General features: G+C 47.9%; 1 protein-coding gene across 3 annotated transcripts; it reads left to right on the forward strand.

The window, feature by feature from the left end:
* Positions 1–582: 582 nt before the first annotated feature.
* On the forward strand, positions 583–16,993 carry mag (myelin associated glycoprotein). Of its 3 annotated transcripts, none has more exons than XM_084471279.1 (11): positions 583–640; positions 8,810–8,904; positions 9,053–9,133; positions 9,224–9,592; positions 10,445–10,741; positions 11,053–11,310; positions 12,605–12,865; positions 13,295–13,597; positions 13,727–13,826; positions 14,434–14,530; positions 15,319–16,993. In XM_084471279.1, exons 3-11 carry the CDS (start codon positions 9,088–9,090, stop codon positions 15,478–15,480), a joined length of 1,893 nt encoding a protein of 630 aa, XP_084327405.1. In that variant the 5' UTR covers positions 583–640; positions 8,810–8,904; positions 9,053–9,087; the 3' UTR covers positions 15,481–16,993. The 3 variants fall into 3 exon arrangements, with proteins under 3 accessions (XP_084327405.1, XP_084327404.1, XP_084327406.1); XM_084471278.1 differs by lacking the exon at positions 583–640 and adding an exon at positions 5,099–5,164; XM_084471280.1 differs by lacking the exons at positions 583–640; positions 14,434–14,530 and adding an exon at positions 5,099–5,164.
* Positions 16,994–17,586: the final 593 nt, after the last annotated feature.

Genomic DNA, 17,586 nt, shown 5'->3' on the forward strand with positions numbered 1-17,586 from the left:
ATCAGTATTCAATTCGATTTTCTTCAAGGAAACTTCTTCAGTTTATTTTTATCCAACTAATACCTGGTATTACTAATGTATTATGACATGGTTGTTCTTATGTCCTGTAATATATTCTACAATATATAATAAGCAGACAAATTGCCACATTGCCTGTCAGAATCCAAGGCATATACTGGAGAACAAATTCTTAAATCTTTCTAACCAAGTCACGGTTGGCAGGTTTGATTGGAGAGTGACTATAAAAATAAACTTTATTTTACGTGTTTTAAACCTCACTGACTTTCTGCCAGAGAAGTCTGTCTTACTCAGGGACGAGGAGAGATGGAGCGAGAGGCGGAGAGATGGAGCGAGAGAAGGTGGGAAAGAGGAGGGCTCAACGTCTGACTCAGGGAGATGGAAACGAGGAGGGATGAGGACGGAGTGAGAGAAAGCGAGAGAGTGTGATAAAGAGCAGGAGGGGGAGGGACGGAGTGCCAGAGACACCGGGCGGGGGAGGGACAGACCGAGAGGGACAGAGTGGGATGGAGGGATGTATAGATAAATAGAGGGACAGCAGATGAACAGGGTGGTCATCACTGAAGCTCACATTTGAAACCGGCTGATCCATGTGCACTACCTCAACTAGTACTTCTACCAGGTTAGTGCTTCTTTACCACCTGAACTATTACCAGGTTAGTGCTTATTTACCACCTCAACTACTAGAACTATTACTAGGTTAGTGCTTACCCTTTACATATTTTTGTTTTCTGACAAACTTCTGTGGTCCTTCAAAAATGTACCAAAAAATATTTCTGCTTTGAGTAATCTACCTTAACACATCTAGACTTTTAGTTCTATTGCTCTCCATATCTTCACTTTTAGATCTATAGCTCTACATACGTCTACTTCTGCGTATCTCTACTTCGAGATCGATTTCCTGAGGTGAACCCCCGTGGTGTGTGTAAATGTGTTGAGTGATTTCTTCTTGTAATAATACTAGTCAGATCTCTGGCTGACCGGCTGGGTGTGTGGTTGGCAGCGGCAGTCACCATATGTCCATCGGGAGGGCGCTGGCGTCAGCGGCCTCCGTGGAATCAGAAGGCATTCTACTCTCACACATTCACCCAGGTAGAAATGAGGCTTTGGGATATGATCGGTCGAATACATACGTCATGTTTTTGTTTTGTTCTTGGGGTAAAAGGTCGTCATTGTTTTCATTTCATTTCGTTTTTTATTCTTGCTATAATCGATGAGTAGAAAAAAAATCCTCAAACGCCCCCCCCCCCCCCCCCATAGACATGTGTGTGTGTGTGTGTGTGTGTGTGTGTGTGTGCCACAGGAGGTTAAGTTGGATAACAGCAGTGGAGAGAGAGAGATGGAAATAGAGAGACAGAGCAAGTGATAGAGTTAGAGAGCGGAGGCAGAGAGATGGAGTGGTGGAGAGAGAGTGATAAAGACAGCAATTTTGGGTGTGAGTGATGGAGAGAGTAGTGCTTAACCCCTGGGCCCTCAAGGTGCATCACAAGTCTTGCCTCACACTCACCCATTCATAGACACATTCATAAATCTGATTAGGAAACTCAGACTCTAAACTTAGCTAGGAGGAGCTGGGGATCGAACCAACAACCTTCTGGTGGTCAGACAACCTGCTGAGAGTGGTAGAGGGACAGAGAGGGAGAGAGAGAGAGTGATGGAGAGACAGAGGGAGAGAGATCGATGGAGCGAGCGAGAGTGATAGAGAGACAGAGTGACTGAGAGAGAGAGAGTGATAGAGAGACATTGAGTGACAGAGAGAGAGTTGTATTCAAAGTCTGCTATGGAGCAGTGTGCTGCCGTGTCACCCTCTTCTAGACAATGACTGCTGTGTGTGTGTTAGTGTGTGTGTGTGTGTGTGTGTGTGTGTGTGTGTGTGTGTGTTTGTTTGTGTGCATGTGTGTGTGTGTGTGTGTGTGTGTGTGTGTGGGTGTTTGTGCATGTGTGTATAATATTAGTTAGATGTCTGTAGTATTATAATGTAATCATGTAATATCATTTCTAGTGCTGATCGCTGTTGGTGATAACCTGGGGTTAGGCCCACTTTGATGAACTCAAAGGAAAGGGGGCCGGGGACAGGCTAGTGACATGGCCTGAACTACAGGGCTACAGCTACAGGACCAGGGTAGCCAATACCTACAATTACAGGACCAGGCTAGCTACACGGCTACAGTTACAGGACCAGGTTAGCTACACGGCTACAGTTACAGGACCAGGCTAGCTACACGGCTACAGTTACAGGACCAGGTTAGCTACACGGCTACAGTTACAGGACCAGGTTAGCTACACGGCTACAGTTACAGGACCAGGTTAGCTACACGGCTACAGTTACAGGACCAGGTTAGCTACACGGCTACAGTTACAGGACCAGGTTAGCTATACGGCTACAGTTACAGGACCAGGTTAGCTATACGGCTACAGTTATAGGACCAGGATAGCTACACGGCTACAGTTACAGGACCAGGCTAGCTATACGGCTACAGTTACAGGACCAGGATAGCTATACGGCTACAGTTATAGGACCAGGATAGCTACACAGCTACAGATACAGGACCAGGTTAGCTATATGGATACAGGACCAGCCTAGCTACACAGCTACAGGATCGGGCTAGTTACAGGGCTACAGCTTCAGGATTAGGTTAGCTACATGGCTACAGTTACAGGACCAGGCTAGCTACACAGCTACAGTTACAGGACCAGGATAGCTACACGGCTACAGATACAGGACCAGGTTAGCTATACGGATACAGGACCAGGCTAGCTACACAGCTACAGGATCGGGCTAGCTACAGGGCTAAAGCTTCAGGAATAGGTTAGCTACATGGCTACAGCTACAGGATCAGGCTGGCTACAAGGCTACAGGACCAGGCTAGATACACAGCTACAGCTACAGGAGAGTTGCGTTTAACTCACTTGAAATTAACAGTAGAGATGGACTTCCCAAACCAATCAGATCCGATTGGTCTGAACGAGCCGGGAGCGGTCTAAATTCTCAATTCTAAATTGGCTCTTTCAGAGGCCGTCATAGTCACCTCCAAACCGATATTCCCACAGGGCATTTCAATCACGATAGTTACACTCAAATAATTCAATCTAGTAGTGGCATTGGGACAGTTGAAAGAATGCAAAGCGGGTGTGGATGAAGATAGCAGCACCCTGAACCCCGGCATCAAGGAGTAGAACTTGTGGGCAGCTACTACAGGGAGCCAATTAAGTGAGCCGCAGCGTGGTCAGTCATTTCCTCGCTTAGGTTGGTAGAATACCAGTTGTGCAGCTGCATTCTCAATCCAGTGATGAGGTTCAGCAGCAGTAGACTGCTAAACCAGTAGACTGCTAAACTAGTAGAGCGCCAGTAGCCACTAGAGCCAGTAGTACGTGGCAGTAGTCCATGGTTAGGGTTAGTTACATCTTGGTAGCCTAGTCAGTAGAACTTGACCCTAGTCCGGGATAGGGTTAGCAGCAGGCTGGTAGCCCAGTTAGTAGGCAGTAGACCAGGGATAGGGTTAGCAGCAGGCTGGTAGCCCAGTTAGTAGGCAGTAGTCCAGGGATAGGGTTAGCAGCAGGCTGGTAGCCCAGTTAGTAGGCAGTAGACCAGGGTTAGGGTTAGCAGCAGGCTGGTAGCCCAGACAGTATAGTTTGGCAGAAGTCCAGCAGTAAGATGACCAGAGCCCGGACCAGGAGCTGGGCTGAGAGTTTGGGAAGAACCCATTTGATCATCAGATTCTAGCAGACTTGGTTGGTACTAATGTTGACGAATCAGATGGAGGAAGAGAAGCATAGTCTTGGCAGATCCAGCCAAAGCTAGTGGGCCTTCATCCAGATTCCAGATGTCTAAGGGGGGGAGGGGGGATACAACACTAGGTATCATAGGCATAACTCTAGTAGGAGAAGCCATGGACAGAGAATTATGACTAATCACATATAGGACAGAGACGTAGGACTCTAATCACCTATAGGACAGAGATGTAGGACTTTTACCGCCTATAGGACAGAGAGGTAGGACTCTCACCACCTATAGGACAGAGAGGTAGGGCTCTTACCGCCTATAGGACAGAGACGTAGGACTTTTACCGCCTGTAGGACAGAGACGTAGGACTCTAACCACCTATAGGACAGAGACGTAGGACTCTAACCACCTATAGGACAGAGACGTAGGACTCTTACCACCTATAGGACAGAGACGTAGGACTCTAACCACCTATAGGACAGAGACATAGGACTCTAACCAGCAATAGGTCAGAGAGGTAGGACTTTTACCACTTTTAGGAACTACCAGAGATGTAGGATTCTATTCACCGGCAAGACCAGAGGTAAAAATCAAACCACCCTGTAGAAGCAGAGAGGTAGGTCAGAGAGATCTGACAGGGGGATCTGGAAGGCTGCCCACAGGTCAAGCCTTGAGAAGCCTTGATGAGAACTGATGACTGGCCGGCTTCTCTTGGTGACCATAGGGCTTCCATAGTGCTCAGTAAGGCGCTCTCAGTGGAGTCACCACTTCTGATGCCAGGCTGGTTGTGATCCAATAGATTGCAGGCTTGTAACAAGAGCAGGCTTGCTACAGTCTAGCTGGAACCCAGGCTAGCTACAGGCTAGCTTGGACCCAGGCTAGTCACAGGCTAGCTGGGAGACAAGGCTAAGTAGAGGCTAGCTAACGGCTAGACTTGGCTATCTCTGAGCTAGGATGGATGGATAGATACTTTATTGATCCCCGGGGGGAAATTCATTAAATAATTAATAGCTTGGAGCCCAGGCGAGCCATAGGCTAACTTGGAGACCAAGCTAACCCTAGGCTAGACCAGGCTAGCTGGACGCTCCCTCAGGAAGGTGTCAACACTGGGGGTCATTGTCTCATGGGGTGGGGGTGAGGGTAAGGGTGTTTATGAATGGCAGCGCATCAGCATGCGTCTCCTGAACAATGCTGCTTCACTGGGGCGCGGGGATGGAGGGAGGGAGGGTGGGGTGTGATGCAGCGTGTTCGGGGCTTGGTACCGCCTGTAGCGATGGAGCTGGCGAGGTGGCGACACTGGCACTCGGACCCCTAGAGAGAGAGAGAGAGAGTGAGAGAGAGAGAGAGAGTGAGAGAGAGACACCGGGTTGACACACAAACAGAGAGAGATAGAGACTGGCTGATCGAGCTTCCATAAGACAGGTGAGGGCTGACCATTATTAGTATTATTGGTGTAGTCATTATTTCTCTGTTATTGTTACTAAGTAGTTTTCGTTATAGTTAACAGTAGTTTATGTGATGAGATGCAGTAGTATGGTGTTATAGTTTATATTAGTTATTACTATTAGTAGTTGGTGTTAGTTAATACTTTGGTTTAAACTATGTTTAAACTAAACTAGGGTTTTAACCCTTACCCAGTCTTATATCATTTAGTGGTGAGTTTGTTGAAGCAAATCAGTATTAAACGTTTTCGCATTACTTTTAGTATAAGTAGTATTAGTAGTAGAGGTGATTCAGAAGTTTTTGTGTATGAATATGGAGGATTGTTTTTGCCAGCCTGGTTGCTGTGGTAGCAGATGTTTGGGCAAAGTTACCAGAGTTTAATATTTTTACTACTAGAATTTGTGTGTGTGTGTGTGTGTGTGTGTGTGTGTGTGTGTGTGTGTGTGTGTGTGTGTGTGTGTGTGTGTGTGTGTGTGTGTGTGTGTGTGTGTTCATCAAACCTTGACAACGGGGAGGCTGTACTTATACTTATTTACCAGTTGATACGTATGAATGTAAATACTACTAAACATATACGGTATAGTTTCGCCAGAGCAGGTGGATGTGGAGCAGCGCCAGTGTAGGGAAGATCCGCTCTGGCGCCCCCTGCTGCCCAATCAGCAGACGATCTGTGGCTCACCATCTCACCAGCTCACCATCACTTCCTCCTAGAAAAACATAAACCGTTACAACGTTTATTCGGAAAATATGGCTATTAATTCATATTATCACACATTAACACGTAACAAATAGTAAATTATCTTTTTGCTGATTGTAATAACAGTGAAAAAGGCATAATTTATAGGCATAACATAATGTAACAAACATTTACAATTACCATACTAACTACTAGTGTACAGATTATGTATACTACTACTAATGATTAGACATTTTATTTATATCTAACTCAAAAACGTTGTACAATCAGTTAAATAAAATTATAATAAAATACATGAAAAATACAAATTATAATATTCAGGATAGACCACGATGAAAACGTCAATACTATCTATACTGGTGTACAATTAATATGGGCAGGTATTCCAAAGTACAATGTGTATGATGTACTAGTGAGTGTACATCTGTACAACACACACGCACACGCACTCACACATACAAACAGTATTGGTATGTGGTTGTGTGGGTGTCATATGCGGCCATGCATGATTGGATGTATGTGTACATGCCAGTTTGTTTGTGTATCTGTGTGTGTGTGTGTGTGTGTGTGTGTGTGTGTGTGTGTGTGTGTGTGTGTCTCTGCAAGCTTGGTTTCTGCTCATCAGTGTGCCATCTGGTCAGGCTGAGTTATATTGTGTATGTGTGTGTGTGTGTGTGTGTGTGTGTGTGTGTGTGTGTGTGTGTGTGTGTGTGTGTGTGTGTGTGTGTGTGTGTGTGTGTGTGTGTGTGTGTGTGTGTGTGTGTGTGTGTGTGTGTGTGTGTGTGTGTGTGTGTGTGTGTGTGTGTGTGTGTGCGTGTGTGTGCGTGCGTGCGTGTGTCCGTAGAATACAAGCTGTGACAGGATCTGTTCTGCAAACATTCCTCTGCTCATTCCTCTCTCGCTCTCTCTCTCTCTCTTTCTCTGTCTCTCTCTCACAATGGCCGCCGTTGTCCGTAAACAGGCAGATCTTTATTTTTTGTTCTTCTCAACGTTCTCCGTGATCTTAACACAAATATTCTCCTTGGCACAGTTGTCTGTTTGTCTGGCGTCTGTGTGATTTAAATAAAGGTTAAATGTGGCATCTCTGATGTGCGTCATGGAACACGTCAATATGTGATGAACACGATGACTCCATTAAGTCTTCTCACACAAACCCTCTTGTCATCTGAACATTGATCATTATGTTGTTGGCTAACCACTTTCTGTTCTATAGTCACTGTCTAACCTGCTCTTTAAAGAGCTGTCTCCTTATTCACTATCTAATCCCTAGCTGCTCCTCTAAGGACAATTGGTGTCAAGCACCCTCATGCTTAATGCTCTTAGAAAGAATTAGGACAACAAGTCATTTTGGCAAAAAATATAGGTATTTTAGATGTTTTAATGAAGCCAGGATAGACGGTTACAATGGTTTGATCACCCAGACCAGTATTGTCTTTAATTACCTCTCTCTCTCACTTTCTAACCCCTACCTGCTCCTTGAGGACCTGTCTCTGTATTCATGTTCAACCCCTACCTGCTCCTCAATAACCTGTCTCTGTATTCACTGTCTAACCCCTACCTGGTCCTCAATGACCTGTCTCTGTATTCACTGTCTAACCCCTACCTGCTCCTCAATGACCTGTCTCTGTATTCACTGTCTAACCCCTACCTGCTCCTCAATGACCTGTCTCTGTATTCACTGTCTAACCCCTACCTGCTCCTCAAGGACCTGTCTCTGTATTCACTGTCTAACCCCTACCTGCTCCTCAAGGACCTGTCTCTGTATTCACTGTCTAACCCCTACCTGCTCCTCAAGGACCTGTCTCTGTATTCACTGTCTAACCCCTACCTGCTCCTCAATAACCTGTCTCTGTATTCACTGTCCAACCCCTACCTGTCCCCTGTAGTGACACTAGACGGGCTGTAACCATAGGGGCCCGGGGTGTCTCCCAGGGGTCCGGGATGCATAGGGGCCTGGGGTGCATCCTAGGGGCCCACGGCATGTAGGGGCCTGGGATGTATTCTAGGGGTCCGCAGTGTGGTGGGGTCCGAGTGTCTCCTAGGGGTCTGGGGCTTGGAGGGGCCCGGGACGTGTAGGGGCCCGGGGCGTCCCCAAGGGTCAAGGATCTGAAGGACCACGATGTGGTGGAATGCAGAGTGTGGGGGCGGAGGAGAGAAATGTCTGAGTGCATATTTCCACCATCCCACCACGTTACGCTCCTATAGCTGACAATGACCTCTCTCTCTCCCAGTATCTCCCCATCATCCTTCTCTTCTCTCCCGTCTCTCCGTCCCTCTCGGCCCAAGCCTTCTGGTCTGAGACCGCGATGAGGCCAGTGTGTGCCTGTGTGTGTATATGTGTGTGTGTGTAGGTGTGTTTTATGAGTGTGTGTGTGTGTGTGTGCATAAAGGCTGCTGTGTGCTGGTGGAGGCAGGGTGAATGGATCTGTTGTTGCAGAGACTGAGGGGGCTCGCGGTCGCCTGGCAGCCTGATTCATGCACCCTCCTCCCCTCTCCCCTACCCCACCCTATGCCCCCCCGCGCCCTGACGCAACCCCCCTACCCCCACCCCCCCATCTAGAGGATGAGCGCATGGTGACGACACATTGATAACGTCTTCACACAGAACGCTCACCACTTGTAGTAGTAGCAGTAGTGGTGGTCATTCTGCTGTGGTCATAGTGCTGTGGTCATGACACGCCTCCTTCTGTGGTTGACGGACAGGGGGCGGGGCGAAATATTGAAGAAGCACGATTCGATCCTTCGGTATCTGATAATTTTTACAATGGCAACATTCCATTGGAATGTTACCGATGATGGCAAATTCCATTGGAATGTTACACACTACTATGGGAAAACTCCATTAGAATGTTAACAACCATGGTGACATTCTAATCTCTTCTTCTTACTGAAATAAACTGTTTGTCTGCCTGTCTGTCTGTCTCCAGGAGTGGATAAGTCCAACTGCTCGCGTCTCTGGGTGAGATTTGTCACTATCGGGTGGAGTTGCTGAGAAGCTGCGTTACAGAGTTTGTTCCTACAGGTAACCAGACCACCATGTCCTCGTTAGAGGAAGCACTTGAATGAATCTTAAAGATGATCGGCTCGGCTACTGAAAAAAAACACACTCACAGTTCATGAATGAAGATCTCACAGCGGTGTGTGTGTGTGTGTGTGTGTGTGTGTGACAGTGGTGTGTGTTCTAGGTGAAGCAGGACCAGTCGCCATGCGGTGCTTGATTCTTCTTCTGCCACTCCTGCTGGCCGTCCAAGGTAAGGACGCCAACAGCTCACCTCTGAGGTCACTCTGAGCGATTGGTCCGGCCGCGTGATGTAGTGAGCGCTCTGTTCCTCTCCCACCAGACGCCCAGGCCCTCTGGAAGGTCTGGTTGCCTCGGGACATCTCGGCCATGACCAACTCCTGCGTGGTCATCCCGTGTACCTTCATGTTCCCCAACGGTGCGCGCACGCATCACGGCGTGCACAGTATCTGGTACTTCGGCCAGCCCTACCCACAGCTGTTCCCACCCGTTGTCTTCAAGTCTCGCACGGACGTGGTGCACGAAAGCTACAAGGGGCGCACCAAGCTGCTGGGAGACCTCAACCAGAGGAACTGCACTCTGCTCATCAACAACGTGGGCACAGAGCATTCTGGGAAATATTACTTCCGGGCTGACCTGGGCGGTGCCAATATCTACACGTACCCCGACTTCTCTGAACTCAAAGTACTCGGTGAGCAAGTGGCGGCGGCTACGAGCTAATTTAGCTAGGACAGCTAAAGTTGAATTCACACTCCTGCGTACCTCACACTGCGAATACCCGCATGTCGACTCTTAGACACGAAGCAGATCCTTGCAGAGCTGCCTGCGTTTTTTAACGTCAATGTGTACACAAGGGCACAGTTGAGTGTTTCTGCCTGTTTCTGTTGAGTGTTTCTGTGAACCGATGGCGATGACAATGCAGCAATATATCCATGTGAAAAAGATCTTGCAAAATCATTCAAGTGCACTGCTGGAAAGGGCTTGGTGTGTTGCAACCAACTGAATACAGGGTGTCTTGATTTCACCGGGAAATCATTTAATATTTTCTTTGTATTTGTATTTTGAAACTCAAAAAACTGTGTTCCACACATGACCGAAAAGCGAACACATGCTGCGTTCCTCTGCAGAGATGAGTGAAGCTCTGAAAGGACTGTCTTTTTGTGTGTATGGTCTCTGAGTAGCGATGTGGATCTTCACATGCAGAAGTGGGATTTAGCCTTAACACCGCTCACAGGAGGAGAACATGCTAAATTCATCTCTCTGTCCGGCCCTATCTCTGTCCTACATCTCTGCCCTACCCTCCCTCTGTCCTACATCTCTGTCTTACATCTCCCTCTCTCCTACATCTCTCTCCAACATCTCTTTCCTACCCTCTCTCTGTCCTACATCTCTGTCCTACCCTCTCTCTGTCTTACATCTCTGTCCTACCCTCTCTCTCTCCTAAATATCTGTTCTACTCTCTCTCCGTCCTACATCTCCCTCCTACTTCTCTGTCCTCACTCTCTCTCCTACATCTCTGTCCTACTCTCTCCCCGTCCTACAGAACAGCCCAACATCGACGTACCAGAGGAGATCTTGAGCGACGAAAACCTGGAGCTGACCTGCTACGCGCCGGACAACTGCCCGGAGATGACCCCTGAGATCCAGTGGCTGTTCACCGACTACCTCCCCGACCCAGAGTTCACCTCTGAGTACGCAGAGGAGAGCAACACGGCCGTCCTGTCCAACACGCTGAGCTTCACCCCCAGACCCATGCACAACGGCCAGCTGCTGGGCTGCCGAGTCTTCTACCCCAACACCACGCTGGTCTACGAGCGGCTCATCTCCCTGGATGTCAAGTGTAAGTCTCCAACAAACCCTAACCCCTAGCCCCTGGCAGTCGAGGGGTGTTCGACTGCCAGACCAAAGGTTCTTGGTTCGAACCCCGATGTCTGCAGTATACATGTGTCTTAAGTGCCTATGTGTCTTAAGTGCAAGGAAGAAGTTGTGGTGTTGGGCTTTAGGATTAAGAGTAAGGTTAAGTGTTGGAGGTTACGATTAGTTTTTGTTAGGGATTGAGTGTTTGGTCTTACGTGTTTGGTCTTACGGGTCTGGTTTAAGAGTCAGGGGATTGGACAGTTCCTACAGCGTGTCGATGCGTTTCCCCCCCAGATGGCCCGCGCTCGGTGTGGGTGAACGTGTCGTCGGAGGTGATGGAGGGCAGCTCCGTGACGCTGCACTGCGAGGTGGACAGCAACCCCGCCGCCCGGATCTCCTGGATGTTCGGTGACCAGGAGCTGCTGTGGGACACGGCCGCCAACGTCTCGCTGTCCCTGGATGACATGAGCGCCGCCCAGGAGGGGGTGTACACCTGCGTGGGGGACAACGGCTATGGCGCCATGAATGCCTCGCTGTACCTCTCCATCAAGTGTAAGTCTCAGAACACACAGCCGACGGCCTCTAGATCAAACCACAGCGCCTCCTCTGGTAGGGCGCAGGTACTGCGGCATCCGGTGCTCTCTCTTAAATAACATAAAATCAGCTACAGAGTGAGCGGCCCATTGTTGCCTTCCACCATGTTTGGACAGGAATAATAATACTAATAATAATACTAATGTGCAATAAGGGACAGGAACAAATATTCAGGCCTGATATCCAAATTATTGACTGGCCCACTTCTAATTTAAGGCCAAGCTTGTATATTTATACATAATGTAATTATTTATCTTAGACCTAATTATTTGGTGCACATGCTTTTTACATAGCATGGTCTAATGTGTTAAATCATTATGGATAAGCACAATGCATTGTTCTTGCATGCTGTTCCGATTGGCCGGAGAGCCAATGAGGAAAGCATGTTCCGACCTCAACGCTGGCACTTGACCACGTAAGCCTTAGACCTTAGTTTTCCACAATTCATTGATTAAACAACTCGATATATATTAGAGAAACTTGCCCAACCATAATGACATTGTAACAACACACAGGCAGTCAGGCAAGCAGTCAGGCAGGCCCTTCTTCCGTTTGCCAAAATGCCAGATGGCGAGTCTTTGACTGCATATTGATATTATCTGCTGGGGACAAGCCCGAATTAGCATGGGGAGGGGTTACATCTTCCTTCCTGTTTCTTTGTAAATTAAGCAAATGAATGTGACACTCTCCTTTCACCCACATTTGAGTTTCAGTCAGTCTTAAGATATGAATTTAAAGTCTGATTTGTCAGACTCTATAGGCGAGTGTAATGTTTTCTGTATTTAGATGACTGGAGCAAGCCTGCAATCACACATCGTGCCTATTGTATCTTTAAGAAAACCAGGGCCTTCAGTGTTAGGGTTTAGTGTCCAAACACAACGAAAAGTGTCCATCTCTTTTGAGAGCTAACCCTGACCCCTTACAATAAGTACATTTGTCATAAGAAAGTGAAAAAATATATTGCTGTCGGTACAGTAAGGATGTTCATAGAACCAATTGCAAAGCACTAACAATCCCTAGGTTAACCCATTCCCGTATACAACAACGATAAGATGCTACATAGCTAAGTACTAAACTAAACTAATCTAAATACGACATACAATAAATGCGTACATTAAGTGCCAGGACGTACAACATACAACAAGTAGGAAGGGAGGGACGGGGTGGCTATGCAGAGTCTAGGTGAACTTTGAACTCTGAACAGGTGAGTCTATGTTCTGACGTCTGATGTTCTGTAACCCGTGTCGTGCAGTCCCTCCCCGGGAGCCCGTGGTCAACAGCTCCCTGACGATTCTGGAAGGTTCCACGCTGGTGCTCCACTGCAGCACCCAGGGGAGCCCCGCCCCCACCCTCACCTGGCTGAAGGACGGCGAGCTGGTGGGAACCATCGTCGCCGACGAGCTCTCTGTGCTGGAGATCACCGAGGTGACGCCCCAGGGTGCCGGCCAGTACCGCTGCCTGGCTGAGAATGAACACGGCAGGGCCAGCAGCTCCCTCAATGTCACCGTAGAGTGTGAGTCTGATGTACCCCCACCCTGTAATGCCCCCACCCTGCTGTACCCCTACTGTTCCTCCACCCTGCTTTACCCCCACCCACCCTGCAATACCCCCACTTTGCTATACCCTCTCTCTACTGTACCTCCACCCTTCTATACCCACACCCTGCTATACCCCCACTTTGCTATACCCCCTCTCTCCTGTATACACCAAAAAGGACAAGTGTTAAAGGGTTAGGATTGGGGTCAGGGGTTAGGTTAGGATTCAGGATTAGGGGAAAGGGGTTAGGATGAGAGGTTGGGGTTAAGTGTTAAAGGTTAGAGTCAGGGGTAAGGTATAGGGTTCAGGGTGTTTAAGTGTCGGGGTTAGCCAGTAGGTCCCCCTGCTGTGACATCCTTGCGTAGATGCGGTTGTGTAACATCCCGGTCATGATCCTCTGCTGCAGACGGCCCCATGCTGCTGGACGAGTCCAAGTGCACGGTGGTGCGGGAGGGCGTCCAGTGTGTGTGCATGGCCGTGGGGAACCCCGAGCCCACCATAGAGTTCCACCTGCCTGACCTCAACGTCACCATCAACCAAACGGACAACCGCTACAACTACTACACCCACACGGACGGCCACACCTCCACCGCCATGATCAAGCTGAGGGAGAAGGGCGACCGCAACGGCGGCGCCGCCGTCAACGTGCACTGCAGCATGAGCAACCTGTACGGCTCCCACAGCGTGCTGCTGGAGCTGCAGCAGGAGAGTACGTTCGGAGACACCCTGCTCACATAGCACCTGCGCCCTGTCTTTCTGTGTAATGTGTGTGATAACTGGCGCTTTGCTACTTCTACCTCTTCTACTTCTACTTCTCCTTCTTCTTCTTCGTCTTCAGAGAAGTACATGATGGCAGTGATCGTGGGCACCATCGGAGGAGTGGCGGTCATAGCCTTCATCATCGCCGCGGTCCGATACGTTGGCCACAACAACAAGAAGTGAGTTCAGTTCTCCGAGGGAAGCCCGGATAGGAGTTCTGCTTTGGAGAACAAGGAAACACTTCACAGCCTCGTCATCCATTCTTAAAAGCAGATTGCTGTGTAGTGTCCCCGGTAATCTGTTGGACCAATCCGTCATGTGTCTAGAGGACACTCAGGTGGTTAGCATGCTGGACTAACCCGATGAGTTGCAGGATGTTCCAGAGATGGAGGGCTCCAGGTTCAGAGTGTCGGAATCCAGGTTTTTCCCTCAATCCAGGAGTTGAGCCACCTGCAGCTTACATCCAGGAGGAGCTGATGTCCAACTCCAGACGAGGAACTCAAAAAACCGGAGAGGAATTTCCTATTTCTGAACCTGGATGCCTCGCTCCACCTCTGCGTCCCTGCTTCGCCATGGCTTTGACCTGCTGTGCTAAGCCTAAAGCTAACCACCGTGCATTATTTAAGCTCCATGGCATATTCTAAAAACAAATCGCTGTTGTGAATCTGCCACTAAACTCATGAAATAACCACCCGCGGATCACCGGGAGTAACTTTCCACAGCTGGCTTTAGAATGGATGGCCGGGCTGAGGGGCGGTAAGTCTGACCATGTGATCCGTCCCCCAGAGAGGACGCCCCGGCCGGGACGGACCGGGTCCTAGACAACCCAGCTCTGTACTACAGCGCAGTCAAGAAGGACAAACAAAATCTGAGGAAGAAAGTGGTGAGACACGATAACAGCCGTGATGTTGGGTGATCGTCCCGCAGTCACCATGACGTCGCCGTGACGTCATTGCGATGTCATCATGACGTCCCTATGATGTCATTGTGATGTCATCGCGACGTCATTGTGACGTCACTCTGATTCTGGATGATCGTCCTATGAGGGTTTGATCTGCAGTTTGATGTTTAGTCATGAAGGAAAAGATGTTCTAATCCAAATGAGAGGGTCCATGACCACAGGCTTCTTCATAGATTCATAGACCACTGGCACTACCGACAGCAAGCGCACCGGTAGCTAGTACAGGCGACTAGTGCGGTGCCTTCTGTAGCTTCTGTCTTTTAACCTTCATAAGACTCATCCAGAGCAGGCAGAAAACGTTGCTAGACGTATAAACACTGTTTTCTCTATGCTTTCATCGCCTCTCTGCGTGTTTTCTGTGTCTCTTTTTCTCTCCTAACTGTCGCACAGCTTAAGACAGAGCTGTTGGGCTCAAAGTTTAACTCCATTCTAGAGGAGACCACGGTAAGCGTCCTAAACCCAACCTCTGACCGATGCCATCACTCTCATAGCTTCCTCTCATTTGTGTAAACCGCCCAACGTCTCCCAACCATGCTGTGGCATGGGTGCACACACGCTAACCCCAAGCGCTAAGCTACAGGGAACATCTCTGTGTGCATGTCCAGTAACCACTAACCCGAGGCTGCTCTCCTCTCCGGTGTGCCAGTCTTCTGACCAGGGGTCGGGTCTCCTCTTCTGACCGGGTTGGTGTGTTTCTGATCTCTCGGCAGGGAGAAGAGGGGAGTTATGCACCTATGGGCTCTTTGGCAAACCTGGAGAGGCAAGAGTTAAACTACGCCGCTCTGGAGTTCGGCGGGGCTCGCTCTCGGGAGGGCGGCGCCCGCAGGGCGGGAGATGACGGCAGCGACTACTCCGAGATCAAAGCCAAATGACTCGCCATCCTTCCCTGATCCCTCGGCAACGCCAGACACAGTGGCAGAAAGTTCTCCTCCTCTCTCCCCGGGACCTCTCTCCCCCCCCCCCCCCCCCCCAAATGGATCCTCTAGGTCCTCCTCTGTGGTCTCCGGTGGTTCCTTTGGTTCCTTCTGTTCTCCTTCCTGTTCGGGGCTTATTGGAACCCACCGAATACATCGGAACATCATTCAGCAATAAGCATCCAAAAGCATTCGTATTCATTGCTACCATTCTTTTGCAGTACATTTTTTTATTTTAAGTACCGGATCGACGTGTGTTGCAACTGTTTTTTTTCGGCGTGAATTATTTTGCCAGATGCTGTTCTGCCGTTTGTCCAGGATCACGTCAGCATCCTGTTGTCCCAACATGTTGAACTTATTCTCTGATCCTCCATCCTTCTGTCTTCACTGTGTCGTCTGCCAAGGCATCAGGGAACGGGATTCTGCCTCCTCATCCTTCTGCTCTTGTTTCTTGCTTAGCAACGAGAGACAGGATTGATCTTCAGGAGTTACGTTTCTGTTTTTATGTTTCAAACTTCTCTTCTGTTCATCTCTCCGTCTCTCTCTATCTCTGTCTCTGTCTATCTACCTATCTATCTCTATCTCTTCTATTTGTTTGCAACACATTGGTGTTTGTGTAATTATTTTCATCTCCTGTCTTTGACATACCAAGGAATCTTCAAGGGTTAGTTAAGGAATCTTTAAGGGTAATTCTTTAAGATGGGTTAGTTGACAATCTTTAAGGGTTAGTTAACAAACACATCTTTAAGGATAATTCTTCAGGTTTAGATAACACATCTTTAAAGGTCATACTTAAGGGTTTATGTATACTCTTTAACCACAGAGTTCTCCATCACCCACCAGTCTATTGGGAAGATGTTGTTTAATATGATGATAGTAAAAACATTCTAATTCCCACTGAGTTTTGTCATAAAACCACATTTTTATGTTTCCTATTCTCAACAAGATCCAGAACTAAGCACATCTGTCTCCAGCCAAAGTCTATCTCATCGAGACAATGTCGTTTTCTGTGTGTGTGTGTGTGTGTTTGAGTGTGTGCACGCATGCGTGCGTGCGTGCGTGCGTGCGTGCGAGTGTGTTGTGGTTTCGTGCTGAAGGGCCACAATGATTGGCTGCTCCGAGTGTCTGTGGTTGTCATGGTGATGTTGTTCTGGTGTGATGTCACAGCCCACTAAACGTCTAACTTGGTATTGATTACACTAATGTTGTATAAATAACATGAAGCTTCATTGTAGGCAGTATGTACACACGTCGCATGACTCTTTGCTAGCAGGCGTGAATGGAGGTAATTGTGAAAATGACGGGCTATGCCACTGAGTAATTTTTTTTTTTTGTTCATAAATGATTCAACGTGAAATGCACGTTTATGAAGTTCTACATTAAGTCGCTCATCAGCCTGTGTTGGTCCTGAGACTTAAGGCGTATTGTTCTCTGAGAATCTGCCATCTACTCAGTAAAAGTTTGCCACATGTTCTCTGGTTATTGGAGTGTGCTACCAAACTTGATCACATGTATTCCTCGTGTTAAGACTACCACAAGGTGTGTGTCCAGAGGAACCAGAGAGAGCCGAATTACAAAATCTTTATGTCACAGTAATGTTTTGTGAGTGTGTTGATATGCAACATTTATTCCTCCAATACTTTGAAGTGCAGATAATGATTATTATTTAGAAGGAGTTTCTATTCCATTGACACATTAATGGCCAGGATGACTTTGTTGGAGCTGGTATTAGCTAAAACACTTGCTTGCTCTCTTCACTTTCATCTGTCACCTGTTTCCTGTCCATGTAAAGATAAATAAAGGGAAGAAAATATGAAAATGATGACAGGGAACATTACTCTTTTATTTCTGATTCATATGTATCATATATCAATGCACAAGGTGTAAATGGGGTTTAAGTTCCGACCATATATCATCTTCATTAACTTCATTATCTTCATTAACTCAAATGGATTTTATTTAATAAAGTCACATTTTGTTATTATGATATTCAAATAAGTTGAATGAACATGAAATACATCAACACACTATAAGGGGACACCTGAAAACCAAACGATTTATGCC

This window comes from Micromesistius poutassou (genome assembly GCF_964030765.1).
Source record: "Micromesistius poutassou genome assembly, chromosome: 8".
NCBI lineage: Eukaryota > Metazoa > Chordata > Actinopteri > Gadiformes > Gadidae > Micromesistius > Micromesistius poutassou.

What these genes read in the sequence shown, in the direction of transcription:
- mag (XM_084471279.1), top strand. Translation starts at nt 9,088, where the DNA reads ATGCGGTGCTTGATTCTTCTTCTGCCACTCCTGCTGGCCGTCCAAG. An exon ending in CATCTCCCTGGATGTCAAGT is followed by an intron (nt 10,742 to 11,052) that starts GTAAGTCTCCAA and finishes TTTCCCCCCCAG; the next exon opens with ATGGCCCGCGCTCGGTGTGG. An exon ending in GCTGTACCTCTCCATCAAGT is followed by an intron (nt 11,311 to 12,604) that starts GTAAGTCTCAGA and finishes CGTGTCGTGCAG; the next exon opens with TCCCTCCCCGGGAGCCCGTG.